The 15,377-nt window shown below is 37.7% G+C and overlaps 1 protein-coding gene across 2 annotated transcripts in view; it reads left to right on the forward strand.

Moving 5' to 3' along the window:
• Positions 1-15,377, forward strand: part of LOC117293424 (kinase D-interacting substrate of 220 kDa B-like) — a 99,115-nt gene that overhangs the window by 48,360 nt on the left and 35,378 nt on the right. For both annotated transcript variants that reach the window (XM_033775753.1, XM_033775754.1), the window contains exons 6-9: positions 134-232; positions 3,775-3,873; positions 5,769-5,867; positions 9,719-9,817. In XM_033775753.1, the coding sequence (XP_033631644.1) occupies positions 134-232; positions 3,775-3,873; positions 5,769-5,867; positions 9,719-9,817 (396 nt within the window). The remainder of the gene's footprint in view (positions 1-133; positions 233-3,774; positions 3,874-5,768; positions 5,868-9,718; positions 9,818-15,377) is intronic.

Consider the following 15,377-nt stretch of genomic DNA (forward strand, 5'->3'; position numbering starts at 1 on the left):
ATTCGCTTCGCATTCGCATGAAGTATGAACCGGGCTTAAACCTTTAAACTAAACATTCTTACATAAGTGAGTGTGATGTCATGATGTGCATCGTTCAATGGTTGATATGGATAGGTTTCTTCTTTTGTTTTAGTATGGCACAACGGGACTGGTTTGGGCAGCAAGGAAGGGTCATATAGGATGTGTAAAAGCCCTACTACACAATGGCGCCAACGTGGATATAGCCGGCATGGTAAGGGTATCATTCATTCTAATCCTTACACATTAAAGGCACTGGACACTACTGGTACTTACTCAAAATATCTGTTACCTTGAAACTTACTTGGTACAGTAATAAGCAATGGAGAGCTGTTGATGGTATAAAACATTGTGAGAAACGGCTCCCTCTGAAGTATGATAGTTTTTGTGAAAGGGGTAATTTCTCAATCAAATATTAGAAGAATTAATATCTAAAGCCTTTTTTAGGCATCTAAAAGCACACATATTTGTGCAACTCTCTTGCGACTTTGATGACCAATTGAGTTCTAATTTTCACAGGCTTGTTATTTTCTGCATACATGTATGTTGAGATACACCAAGTGAGAATACTGGTCTTTGAAAATTTCCGAAGGTGTCCAGTTTCCAATACTGATCGTTAGCAAACGATCAGTATTGGAAACCATTGAAATTCACCATAATTGGTGTTCATCCGGATTTGTATTAGACTGTTAGAAACTATCAATATTGTCAATATGATTTGCATTGCTTTACTTTAAAGGCACTGGACACCTTCTCACTTGGTGTATCCCAACATACATCAATCATTTCTAATATATTATTTGTTTAATATAATTAGTACTGATCAATATTGCTCATGCATGGTTAGACTGCAGGACAAGGTTGTGGGTTTGAATCCCCAGAGCTTAAACACTGATTTCACTTTGATTACCTCTATGCCAATCATGATCAATACCAACCATTAGTAATATTGATCATCAGCAATACTGATATATAACAAGAGTCCGCCGTAGTGAAATGATAGAAACTACCCTTCCCCGTGATGTTTAATCTTGCCTTGATACTTTTTTCCAACAAGCGTTTTCATTATATACCTCTGCATCTTTAAAGACACTGGACACTATTGGTAATTGTCAAAGAATAGTTTTCACAGTTGCTGTTTCTCAACATATGCATAAAATAACAAACCTGTGAAAATTTGAGCTTAATCAGTGGTCGAAGTTGCGAGGTAATGATGAAAGAAAAACACCCAAGTCACACGAAGTTGTGAGCATTCAGATGCTTGATTTCGGGACCTCAAATTCTAAACCTGAGGTCTCAAAATCAAATTCGAAAACTCCTCCACTTCAGAGGGAGCCGTTTCTCACAATATGTTATACTACCAACATCTCCCCATTACTCGTTACCAAGTAAGGTTTTATGCTTATAAATATTTTGAGTAATTACCAATAGTGTCCACTGCCTTAAATGACAAACATATTTCTTTTATAAACAGTTTAGCCGTAATTGTGAATGTTTTCAACCTGAACTAGATCACACAAACCAATCCCTCAGGGAAATAAATTGCCAAGGGTTTAATCTTACAAATTGAACTCATGTGAAAGACTCCAATTGCTTGCGTTTACTAAGCGTTTCTCATTCGAAGGCCACAGCTTTACATTTGTATATATACATTTGTCTTGCCGCAAGGGGGGAGATCACTTGCTTCGTAAAGCACTCTGACGTCATTTATGGCCTCCACAATAATTCATTGTGATCCCAAGACAGTATTATGACAAATATCCAAACCGGCATTTGTTTGTAATTATGGTACAATATTTATTGAGGCGATATTTTTTAGGAAGAAAAAAGTGGTTTGTTGGTGGACTTTTGAGTCTTGCTACCCGTGTGCAAATAGCAGTTGTAGATGCATCACAAAAAAGGGCTCAGACAACTTAACCCTCCAAGTCCTTGTTTTGGTTGCATTGATTTGAAAGGATCTGTGGTCCAGTGGTTAGACTGCGTGACTTGCAATCACAAGGTTGTGGGTTCGAATCCGCCTAAGATAACTATGACTACAGTGTAATTGTCGTCTAGTTACTGAATCACTGTTTTGAATTCATAATCATAGGCGTTTAAACAATGTTTGTATGAGTGAGATTGGCCGTTGCAAAAAATCTACCTGGCTTTGCAAGTAGATACACACATGGTGTCACTGCAGACCAAGTATTGATACCTTACCATGCAATGCCTCAAATCCCATATAAAATAAATAGAGTACATGGACCATGCACAGTGTGTAGTTTCAAGATCTACAGTGTTTGCTACTGCATAAAAGCCCATTAAGAGCAAGCGTAATGTTGACAGCGTAAACACTTTTAGTGGACGGGCGCCTCTCTTTTTCAGGCCCCTGATATCCGGATTATTCAGTTTAGGCTGAAATATACGTACGTCCATATCGAATGTTGCGGCATTTGATCACACTTGACCAAGCTGAAGTTTACATAGTGACAGGAGTTCGCTGACACAGTTCACTGACGGTTCAATGGCATCATTTGTGTTTGAGCTGTTGTTGCCGCGTGGGGTACGCTGAGCACCACAACATTCTATGCAATGAGCAGTACATCTCACAAAACAAGGAACTTGAAGCAAGCCTGTAACAACATTATGAAGAGGGAAGGAAAATAGCTACCACTTTTGTTTCTGGGTTAGTCATGTTAGTAGGGGGGTTGGGAAGCATTAAAAAAAACAGTTGAAAACGTTGCTAGGAATGAACTAAATGTTCGCACCCTGTCCTTCTACATTCTTGATGTATGTTTGGGATGGGCCTGAATCAACTGTAAGCTGGTAAGGGTCCCCAGTAAAGAGCCGAATGTCTTGCTGTTGGTGCTGTTTTATCCAGCAGTGGTTGCTTAAAGGCTCATGACACTGTTGGTAATTACTCAACAAAATCGTTAGCATAAAAACTTACTTCGAAAACAAGTAATGGAGAGTTCCTTCTGAAGTAACCTTAGTTTTTGAGAAAGAGGTAATTTCTCACTCAAACATTTAAATACTGTAGGCCTCAAGCCTTTTTTAGGCACCTGAAAGCACAACAATTTGTGCAAAAGGGTGTTTTTTATTTCATTATTCTCTCGAAACTTGAAACAATTGACTTCAAAATTTCACAGGTTTGTTATTTTGTGCATATGTTGGGATACACCAAAGTTAGAGTATAATCTTTGAAATTTACCAAACATGTCCAGTGCCTTTAACCAGTGGTTAAAGACAATCCACTCTGTCATTTGCAGGATTTGGTTGCTTTTTGTAACACAAAAACACATGGTCCACAGATTTACATGTAACTTACACTGTTTAAAGATAGTGATGGTAGAAAAGTTCCCTTAAAATATTACTTGCTGAGGTGCTTTAATTTTTGAGAAATGAAAAAAACAAAAACAATGTCGCGAAAATATGTTTTACATACTTAAAAACAATTCATCTCACTGAGACAATAACTATTTTTGTGACTTGTTTTACTATTTTCTAATTTTCTCAAAAACAACAATACCTCTGCAAGAAATATTTGAAGTGAAGCTTTCTACCACCATTATCTTCAAACTGTATAAGTTAAATGTAAATCTGTGAACATTGTGTTTTTGTGTCCTTTAAAAAGTACCCAGACCCCTTGAATGTAACCCTTCCCCGTGGTATAGGGGTATGTTCATTTTGGAATAAAACAAGAAACCTAATCAAATCAATTAATCGTTAGATGTGATTTTTAAAAACTGCCCTTTCTATTTGTTTTATTCCCGTCAGAACTCGTGGACAGCGTTGATTGTAGCATCACGGGGAGGTTTCACTGAGGTAGTGGAGATGATACTACAGGAAGAACCCAATGTCAATGCCGTCGATAAGGTCAGTCCAGCATTGTGTGATTCCCATCAGACCGAGCTCAATCAAATATTATAACACTCTTAAGAGTTACAAATGAGCCTTGGCTGACAATATAAAACCTCACAATTGTGTTGAGGTATTCAATTATGTAGACGGGTCGAGACAGGTGACAGCAGAGCCGTCAAACGCAGTCCGCTATCGTTGAAGTCTTTCTCTAAAGGAGTTGGGGTCAAGCACTGCTTGAAGATCCTGGTTATTTTTGTGGGATTCAAATGGAATATGCACACATGTCTGGACTCTCGTGTTATAGATTTATTTGCAAAGGAGTCAAGTGGCTGTTCTTGCAGCCTCTTTGTGACAGCAACGTTGATTTCTATATAGTAGACAGGTGAGGACTTGAGCAATATTTTTGGAAGTGTTGCTGTATTATGGATTGCAACTTGTTTTTGTCCACTTGCTGTATTTTAAAGAATTCTGCGGAGATTGTCTAAAACAAACATGGTGAATCTGTCGTGCGTTGACTGTATGTGAAGGATAATCTTAACCAAGTTGAGTGAACTTGTGTACTACTGATAATGATTTCTAAACCGCTTTTGTGCTTCACTGAAACATCTGGATCTGGATATGATATTCTCAACGCTCTTATTAGAGCCAAACGGAAGAGAGAAGACAATGAGGAAATTTCAGTTTTAGATGTGGGAGTAAAACCCCAGAGAATCATTCCAGGGAGAAACCCACGCAGTCAGGTAGGGACTGAAAACCAAATTCACATAGTGACCCCGATTGGATTCGAACAGGGGTCCCGGAGGTGGGAAGCGAAGCAAGACACCACTTCACCCACCTGACCGCCCAGTAACCCCAAGGGTCATGCTTCATGGTAGCCCACAAAAATTAGCCCTGGACTCTCTTTGGGATCAATGACAATAGCTTGCCTCTGCTCTATAACTTATAAGTTTCTTTATGAACGTTGGTACATCACCAGGGTTAATTGCTGTGATACATTACATTCTTCATCAAAAACTTCATCTGAAGTTGGCTTAGTGGTTTCTTCCTGGACTTTCAACTCTGTGAACCCTGGTTCGAATCCCGCTTCGGAGGCATGTAATTTGGATTGGGTTTTTCAGTCCCAGTCTGGGTATTCTCTACTAGGGCGGTTACTCTCCCACATCGAAAACTTTTTAAGATTCTCTGAATCCATTGCCAGAGCAATATAAAAATCTGCTATTTACACAAACTGCTCGCCTCTACATTTAATGTTCATTTCATACTAATTAAAGGAACACGTTGCCTTGGATTGGTCGAGTTGGTCTTTGAAAAGGCTTTGTAACCGTTTGTTATAAAATGATTAGAAAGATATTTTAAAAGTAGAATATAATGATCCACACTAGTATCTCTCGTAATTGCATGGTTTTCCTTTTACCTCATCGACTAACACGGTCGGCCATTTATGGGAGTCAAATTTTCTCCCATAATTGGTCGATCGTATAAGTTCGCAAAGTAAAAGGAAAACCACGCAATTTCGAATGATACTTGTGTGGATCATTATATTCTACTTTTAAAATATCTTTCTAATCATATGCATTTTATAACAAACGGTTACAGAACGCTTTTTAAAGACCAACTCGACCGATCCAAGGCAACGTGTTTCTTTAAGTTGGGAAGGTAGGGCATTCTGCTCTACCAGCCAGGCTCCTGATGTATGATACCCATGCCTACATCCTTACGGACTGTGAAGGGGTTACGGAGTGTTTCAGCCCAAGTAGCAACTGGCAATGTGTCCCTGGTGACAGTTGATTTGGGTCGACAGCCGAAATCATAAAAGTGTAGGCACTTTTCGGCCTAGTGATGTTATGCGATATCTCATATAAAATATTGAGTTTGGTTTCTACATCTATTTGCATCTTCTTATTTTTCAGGAGGGAATGACAAGTATCTGCTGTGCTGCAAAAGAGGGCAACACTGAAGTTGTGAAATTACTCCTGGCGCATTCAGCCTACATGAACATCCAGGACAAGGTAAGTCTGTGTTTTGTATTCGTCAAGTGTCAACAGCTATTGCACACCAGTCAAAATAATTAGATTAAAGACACTGGACACTATTGATAATTACTCAAAATAAATATTTGCATAAAACTTTACTTGGTAATGAGTAATAGGGAGAGGTTGATGGTGTAAAACAGTGTAGAAACGGCTCCCTCTGAAGTACATGTAATGTAGTTTTCGAGAAAGAAGTAATTTTCCACGAATTTGATTTCAAGACCTCAGATTTAGAATTTGAGGTCACGAAATCAAGCATCTGAAAGCACACAACTTCATGTAACAAGGTTGTTTGTTCTTTTATTAATATCTTGCAACTTCGACGACCAATTGAGCTCAAATTTGCACAGGTTTGTTATTTATGCATTGTTGAAATACACCATAGTGTCCAGTGTCTTTAAAGGGAAGGTAAACTATTGGTAATTGTCAAAGACCAGTGTTCTCACTTGGTGTATCTCAACATTTGTATAAAATAACACACCTGTGAAAATTTGAGCTCAATTGGTCATCGGAGTTGGGAGAAAATGATGAAAGAAAAAACACCCTTGTTGGACGAATTTGTGTGCTTTCAGATAGGAATAAAAGACTTATTTTAATGAGAAATTACCTCTATTTCAAAATCTATGCTACTTTAGAGGGAGCCGTTTCTCACAATGTTTTATACTATCAACAGCTCTCCAATGCTCGTTACCAAATCAGTTTTTAAGTTAACTTGTTTTGAGTAATTACCAAACGTGTACCTTCCCTTTAAGTCTCGAATCCTACAATGCTACTATTTCTTTATATTCATGTTTTCATTTCATCTATGTTTACGTATATTTGAAAGCGTTTTATAGCAGCTGTAAATAATTTTCTACTTTTACAGGTAAGGGGGACACACACTCATAAATTGTCATGCGCCACTAAGACTTTTGAGTCAACATGCTGTTGTAATAATTTCCCTGGAGGGTTAGACAATTACAGGGTTGTGCCGCTTTGTTTCTTATTGCCGACTCAAGCTATCTCAACTGCAAGGGAACATTCCAATCTGAAATCCTCTCAACCGTACCATGGAAACGATGATGCTAAAGATAGTTGGTAGTGGCGATTGTCAGAAGCAAGAATTTGTCTGATTGTCAGAAGCAAGAATTTGTCTGCTGATGTTCAATCTATCTCTGCTTAGCAAGACAAGAGATGTGGATGATGCAAGATTTGTTTTAGATAATTGTAACTCAATTAGTTACCTGTTCATGTTTGTTGTGTTGTCATTTAGCCTTGGAGAAAGACTCTGCTAGGGTTGAAACGTCAGGCCATGAACTATTTTTTGCATTTATACCATATTTCCTTTCGGTTGGTAAGCAGTTTGCAACAGCTATTTCTATTTTCCCAATTTTGTGTGGAAGAAAGAATATTTGACTAGTATACAAATATTGACTGCTTCAAGTCCTATTTTTGGTTAAAACTATGTCTGAGACCAAAATTTTCCTTTGTTGCAATGTATTTTCCAGAGGTAAAGACGAGGGAAAATTAACCGCTCTGGGGATCACTGAGGGAGTTTTAGTTCAAAACATAGCACAAGCAAAATTTAAAATCCTTTCTGCCTGCTAGAGTCGAACTGTGAGGGCAATTCACTATTTTTGCACATATCTTAATTCACATACATGTAGCATTAAAACAATTAAACGGCTCCAAAAACCAAAGTTAGTGGACACTAATGGTAATTACTCAAAATAATTATCAGCTTAAAACCTTTCTTGATGACGAGTAATGGGGAGAGGTTGATAGTATAACACATTGTGAGAAACAGCTCCCTCTGAAATGAGGTACTTTTCGAGGAAGAAGTAATTTTCCACAAATTTGATTTTGAGACCTCAGATTTAGAACTTGAGGTCTCGAAATCAAGCATCAGAAAGCACACAACTTCGTGTGACAAGGGGTGTTTTTCTTTCATTATTATCTCGCAACATCGATGAAACATTGAGCTCAAATTTTCACAGGTTTGTTATTTTGTGCATTTGTTGAGATACACTAAGTGAGAAGATTGGTCTTTGACAAGTACCAATAGTGTCCAGTGTCTTTAAGCCCTTTGCATGAGACAACAAAATAAGAAACAATAAGAAATAAGTATTCGACACTTCCTCCATAGACTTTAATAATCCAGACACACAGAATGTTATCTAAGCCAAATTAACCCAAAACCGTCGCAGGCTTTCCATCTTAAGTCCAAAACAAAACACACTTCCATAAATTGTTTTCATCCACCGTCGAATTTGAGTAAACACACCGGTCCCCCATCGGTTGGTAATCAATAGTTGGGGTAATTTCCCTTGTGTGTCGATGTAGTCGGGATGTTATTTTTTCTCTTTTGCTCTTTTTTTATATTTAGCGTTGGGAATGTTGTTGCTTGCTAGGGATTTTTTGTTGAGGGTATTAAAGTTTACATGGCCGATGGGAAGTAGTGTCTGGGCACTCACGAAGCAGGGACATTGATGTGGTGTGTTTATGTTGGGGCACCGTTGGGATATCCTTAAGAGAATTTAAGCAAATTTGTTTTAGCTTTGGCTTGGACTTGATTTTAAAAAACACTCGGATTCAGTTTCAGTTTTTGAGTCTGCTATATCGCCATAGACAATTGTATTGTGACATCCCTCTTTGCTTTACAGCAATTAAGATTGATACACTCTCAATACAACTTCTTTGCTGTTTTGGATATTGAGCCCTGGGTCCAATTTTATAGAGCTGCTTAGGCAGAAAATGGTGCTTGAACATTTTATGCTTAGCAAAAATATAGGAGACCAGTCACAGATTGAACATGTAACATTGTACTTAAGCTGGTGAACTTAGTCTGGTAAGCATAATTTAATTGTGCTTGGCAACTTTTTGTGCGTGTGCAGTTCTATGAAATTAGGCCCAGGTTTGCTACGATGAGCCAGAGGTCGCCAAACGGGCAATTGCATGGCTACTCATTAACGTAATTAGTCGCATAGCGTTGACCGTGGGAATATGTAATTGTACAAAATCTGGGCTGAATTTCACAGAGCTGCTTGAGCAGACAATTTTACTTGTTTGTTCTAAGCAAAAATTAGCAGGATACCAATCAGAAATGGTGCATACATTTTTGCCCGGTAACCTTATTCTGGTAAGCATAGTTTTGTTGTGCTAAGTCACTTATTGTTCTTAAGCAGCTCTATGAAATTTTTCCCATATTTTTTTTGACTTTGAACTGTTGTGTAAGTGATAACAAACAAATAAAATATCGAACATGTCCTCACATTTTCTCTTAAGTTAAACCTGTGTGATGCGGTTTTCCCAACGCACCAATTTATTTTTAGATAAAAGTAAACCAACATGGCTGACAGAATATTGCTTTCTGATATTGCTCAGTTCCCTTACAGTTGTCTGTTGCAATTTCATAACCCATGGTCCAATTAAATTTCAAACCCCATATAATTCTGTCAAGGCATGGAGCTAGGCGACCCAAGTACAATTAAAGCTCCTTCATTTAGTCTTTATTAATTTGTGCTGGCTTCAGATTCGCCATGGTCGGAGCCCAACAGAACGTGTGATTGAATTCATCCTAAAAAGACTCGATCGAGGGTTTTACAAGCGAGACGGATTGCAATAATGTGATTAAAAAGCATTCGGCAATCACAGACAGAACGCATCTTTCTACATGTCTATAAGTAAACAGTTCCCCATGACTACGTACATAGAGACTGCCGAGTGCAGGCTGGCGTTCTGGAGTCTCCCCGCTCGTCTCTGACCTGTACTTTTTTTATGGTCTTGTTTCCGCTGAGGACTTATCGTTGCTCATTTTTTGTATTCATTTATTTCTTATTCCGATTGTATAGAGTGAAGACACCGTTCTAATCCATGCTGTAAAAGGTGGACACACCGAAATTGTTAAAGCTCTGCTGGACAAATACGCAGATGTCAACCTTCAAGGACATGTAAGTATTGTTCGTTGACCACAGTTTGTTATTTCTCCTCTCATCTCATTCCATTCTGTCGTCTTAGTTGCTAATGCGTTTCAGTTGGTGTGTTAAGCTGATCGGAAATCTGGGCCCGATTTCTGTGTTAATCTGATCAGAAATTTGGGCCCGGTTTCAGGGCTCTGCTTACAGCTTATTGAAATACTTACTTTATAGGACGCCGTCAGTGCAGTTGCGGTAAGCAGAGCCATGAAATTGGATCCGGGGCCTGGTTTCATAGAGCTGCTTAAGCAGAAACTATTGCTAAACATTGTTTTGCTAAGCAGAATACCAGTCACAAATATTACATGTGACATACTGGTTTGGGTGGTATTATTTTGGTAGTTTTGTTGTGCTTAAACTACTTTTTGTGCTTAATCGGCTCTATGAAATTTAGCCACGTGCAAAAGTTCATTCAATCATTCATCGGAATGTTTTGAGCTATAATCTATGATTACAAACTATGTTCATGCCGAATTTCACAAAGTGATCTGATCGGCCATGAAATAATCAGACCAATGTAGTGATCTGCGTGGCCAAGGGAATTTGTGATGTCAACTAAAATCCTGTGCATTTAAGATCCTGGACAAAAAAAAACTGGGGGGAAAAAAAACCCCTGAAGAGCCCAATTTCATAGTTCTTCTTACTGCGGTTCTCTGCACCTACAACCCATAGATTCCAGTATTTCATAGGGCATCGTAAGCGTAGAATTCTGCGGAAATCTGTGCTATGACATTGAGTCCTGCTCTGGTGGGGGTCGAGGGTTTGAATCCCAACACTGGGTTTGTCCCCGCAGGACCCCTGGGAATGGACGAACTGTAAACAGTCCTTATCATCTATTGATGTGCAGGGTGTTACTGTTTGTAAATAAGCGCATTGATGCCACTGCTTATGCGCTATATAAATGTTGCCTATTATCATCATGATTATTTTTATCCCCAATGGAACATTTTCATCCAAAAATCTACAGTGTCTTAAATATAAAGACAGCAATAAAAGTAACACAGCTGTTGGAAAAGCACCTATAATTTAAAAATTGTTAGTCGTATTCTAAAAATGAACTCCTATTGACATGATTGATCTCTCCTCTGATTCAGCGTGAAGCTAATAGCGGGAATTTTTAAAAGCTGTTCTCGTCAATAGGAGTTACTGCAACAATGGAAATGGGCATTTTTCACCTGTAATCACTTACCGCGACAACAATACTCGACCGATTGTAACCAAACAAGGTGTCAAAGTCAAATAAATTTTCCGTCTCCTTGTATTTTTATTTTTAAAATACGAGTAACAATTTTAAAATAACAGGTGCTCTTCCAACAGCTACGTCACTTTTTTGGCCGTCTTTAGGTTATTTATGAGTGCAGGCATTTATTGAATGCTGAGTGTTGTATGTATGCGATCTGATCAATTCACTTAGTGACCATAATGGCCAATTCGATCACACTTTATGGCATGTACTAAAACTTACATTTTTTTAACGACACTAGACTGTGTGAGTATTTTAGCATTAAAGGGTCTATGTAACTTTTGTAGGACAAAAAACACAATGTCCACAGATTTACACTAAACTTACATAGTTTGAAGATAATGATAGTAGAAAGCTTCCCTGAAAATATTACCTGCTGAGGTGCTGTAGTTTTTGGGAAATGAGTAAAACAATGTCATGAAAATTATTTCAATCATTTACAAACGTATTTTCATGACATTGTTTTACTCATTTCTCAAAAACTACAGCACCTCAGTAAGTAAGATTTGAAGGGAAGCTTTCCACTATCATTATCTTCAAACCCTGTAAGTTTAATGTAAATCTAATGCACGCGTGTATTCATGGTTTCCAGAAGTGTTTGAACACAGAAGATGGATTGCACATAAAGTGTTTGAATACAATTCACGTAATTTCAAATACAAATTTATTTCCATACTTCCATGAAAAATATCAACAATTACATGGATTATATTATGGAGCAAAGCAAAATATCATTAAGTTACGGTAAACATTAATGTAACAAATAGCGTATTGGGCTGTTTTGATAAGCAGAATAGATAAGTCATCGGCCACCATCGTGGATGAAACCTGCAAGCGTGAAAGGCTATCATTGACTGAGATATGTGCGCAGCATGCACTTTTGCGTTGTTTCTCATTAAGTATGGCGGTCAATGACACTTACATTGTGCAATACATCTATTGCAATTTGCACAGTCTATTTATACATTTATTCTTGAAATTTAGACTGGCAAAATGAGTGTATGCTCCTCTGAAAATGATCCATTGTAATCAGTAGGTTGATTATCATCCTTTTAGTTTTATTGATAAGGGAAGCTTATCGGAAAAGAAGTATTGATTTTGGAGACTATTTTTTAGGGAAGGTATTTGTTTGGTACTCATGATCACTCTTTAAATCGCCGTATAACACCTCCTTCTTACATAATTCAGTGTTTCCTTGATACCATATATCTTTGTTTTTCTGTTATTCTTTTCTGGTAAATCTGAGCTGCAGTGAACCATTTGATTAGCCCATCAGAGGTCATCTTTTAAGATCCTTCAGTCTGATTCAAATTTCATTCTGTTCATTGACCGTGTCAATGTCTATTGGGCTATTGTTCACATTTGCTCCTTATATAAAATAAAAATTTAAAAAAAAAACCCGCAGAATTAGGAGATAAGCAGAGGCATGAAATTGGGCCCTGATGTGTTCCCATTAAACCACCTAGCCAGTCTTATATTTTAGCGGTGGGTTCTGCAATAATTTAATAGGTGTTAAATTTGCATCCGGAATAAAGAATAATATTTGTGTATTTTCTGATGCAGAATCCCCCCCCCCCCTGCTCTAACCATGGTTTGGTTTATCTACTGTTGTATGAAAATCCTTTTGGCGTCACCACAATGTCTATTCCTTTCTCTTGTTTGTTGGAACATTATTCAGTCACTACATACAAGTTGTGGAATAATGAAAGCTTATATGACATTGATTATAGTGATTTAGGCATGGTAGAATTCCAGCCTACACATTGTTTCCTGGCATAAGGGTATTTTTTTCAACGGCCAGTAAGATTTGATTTGTGTGGGCTTATGAGACCAATTATTGGATCAGTTTCCAGGTTCCATTTTTATTGCCATTCTGTACTTTCTAAATCCTACCAGTACATTGCGCTGTCTGTGTTTTACAAATATTTCAGTTATTTGGTGGGAAGGGAGGGGATGTTTATGATGGATAGTACAGGAAACCTTTTGCTGATGATGGGGCGGATGCACTTTGGAGTTTTTTTCACTGTCTTTAGGGGGAATGCACAGGTGGAAAATTGAATTTATTGCAGACAGCCCTTGGGGTGCTGAGTTTGGAGTCGATGGTTATATACAGTAGGTTCACCTGTTAGGGGGCTCGAGCTCTTTACAAAATGTAGGTCCAATTTCATGAAGCTACTAGTAAAGAGAGATTTGTTTCGTGCAACCAAATTTGGCTAAGCAGAAACAGGGCTCAATTTCATAAAGCTGTTAAGCAGAAAATACTGCTTAACTAAAATCACTTTGTTGAACAAGAAATGAGTAGGGTACCAGTCACAACAATGGTAACTGTACCGTTTTTGGCTGGTAACCTTTTTTTGTTAACCAAGAGTTTTCTGTGCTTAGCAAATTTTTGTGCTTATTAATGAAATTTTGCCCTGATTACATGGTGAACTTAAATTGAATTTGAAGGAAAGGTATACACTTGGTAGTCAATTTTTAAATTAAAGGCAGCAAAGACGGTTACAAGCCTACAGAAGCTTTTAAAAGTACAAAGCATATTGAGAAACATTTCACTTCAATGGATATATTAAATAAGTAGGGTTCTTTTAAAACCAACACTACTCAAAAAGGGATTACCCACATAGTGTTACAAGAAATTCTCCTAGTTGATAATATGGTTAAGTAATTCACTGCTCCAGAGTTTTTATCTGAGAAGTGTACCAAAATGTATTCCTTCCCTTTGAAGCCATTGGACACTTTCTAAACAGAAATTTTTTTTAAAAGTTCACAGATTTACAAATAACTTACAGGGTTTACAGAAGGTAATGGTGGAAGACTTCCCTTGAAATATTATTCCATGAAATGCTTTACTTTTTGAGAAAACATTAAAACAGTTATCAATTCGAGAATCACTGATTTATTTTAAACACATGTCTTGACACGGCGAAACGTGCGGAAACAAGGGTGGGTTTTCCCGTTATTTTCTCCCGACTCCAAAGATCGATTGGGCCTACATTTTCACAGGTTTGTTATTTTATACATATAAGTTGTGATACATGCAGTGTGGGCCTTTAGACAGTACTGTTTACCGATGCTGTGCGATTGCTTTAAGCAAGTGCAGCCACTTCACTTCAACAGTGACAGAGCAGGAATCGCACGTTCAGGAACTGCTTATAGTGTAGCGTGGGTCGATGAAGCTTTTATTCACAACCTTGCACATTAAAGGGAGAAATATATTTATTACCGTTGGTAACTACTCCAAAAATTAATGACCATAAAATCTTAATGGGTACGAAGTACTGCAGCTGTTGATTTTGAGAAACGATTCCCATCCAAGGAAAATGGTTCTTCAAAAAGTGTTCAATCTGAGAAATGTTTCAAATGTTTCATGCAGAAATGTTTCTCAGAGTGTATATTTTATGGGTTATATTTTGTGTGTTGACATTACTGCTTCAGATTTAAGGTCTTTACATTTTTGGTAAGGGAAATTCAACAATATTCAATCAAAATGACATTGAATTTTACCATTTGGCCATTGCCAAAATCCCTTTTTGGAATGTGCAGACCATTTGTTGTTGATATCAAACGACCTCATGTTTCCAATTTACAAATGTAGCCCTGAAATAGTATCAAATGTAATGGCAATTAATACCATTTTATTATGAGGTTAGAGACTTGCCAAAAATAGTTAATGGCCTGAGATTTCTACCACTGTTGTACATGTTGGAAATTGAATGCATCACAAAAATGAATTTGACCTTGGCACCCTGCCCATCTTTAAATAATGAAGTGCCTCCCAGATTCAATTCAAATCAATTTTATTATATTTTTATTCATGTATTTTGGGTCTGTTCGTTCTATATGCTCTGACGTATGTTGGAAACAGCGCAGCGATTCCACACAGGAAGCCATCAGAACATACTCAATTGAAACAATGAGTAGTATGTCAACCACCAGTTCTTCTTAAAACCCACACTACTCAAAGGAAATTTTCATGTTGTGTTTCGACAAGGCAGTCAGATTGGCATATAAGTGTCTGACCTTGCCTTCCACCTTGGGGATCCAGGGCCCAACTTCATAGAGCTGCTAAGCACAAACATTTGCTTAGCATGAAATTTCTTCCTTGATAAAAACAGGATTACCAACCAAATTTCCATTTGTTGCATAGTGTTTGTTACCGGTGCTCAGCTGTTGTTTGCTTATCCTGAAAATCACAAGGAAATTTGGTTGGTAATCCTGTTTTTATTGAGGCGAAAATTCCATGCTAAGCAAATTTTTGTGCTTAGCAGCTCTATGAAACTGGGCCCTGGTTTG

The sequence above is a fragment of the Asterias rubens genome, chromosome 8, assembly GCF_902459465.1.
Source record: "Asterias rubens chromosome 8, eAstRub1.3, whole genome shotgun sequence".
NCBI classification, from domain to species: domain Eukaryota; kingdom Metazoa; phylum Echinodermata; class Asteroidea; order Forcipulatida; family Asteriidae; genus Asterias; species Asterias rubens.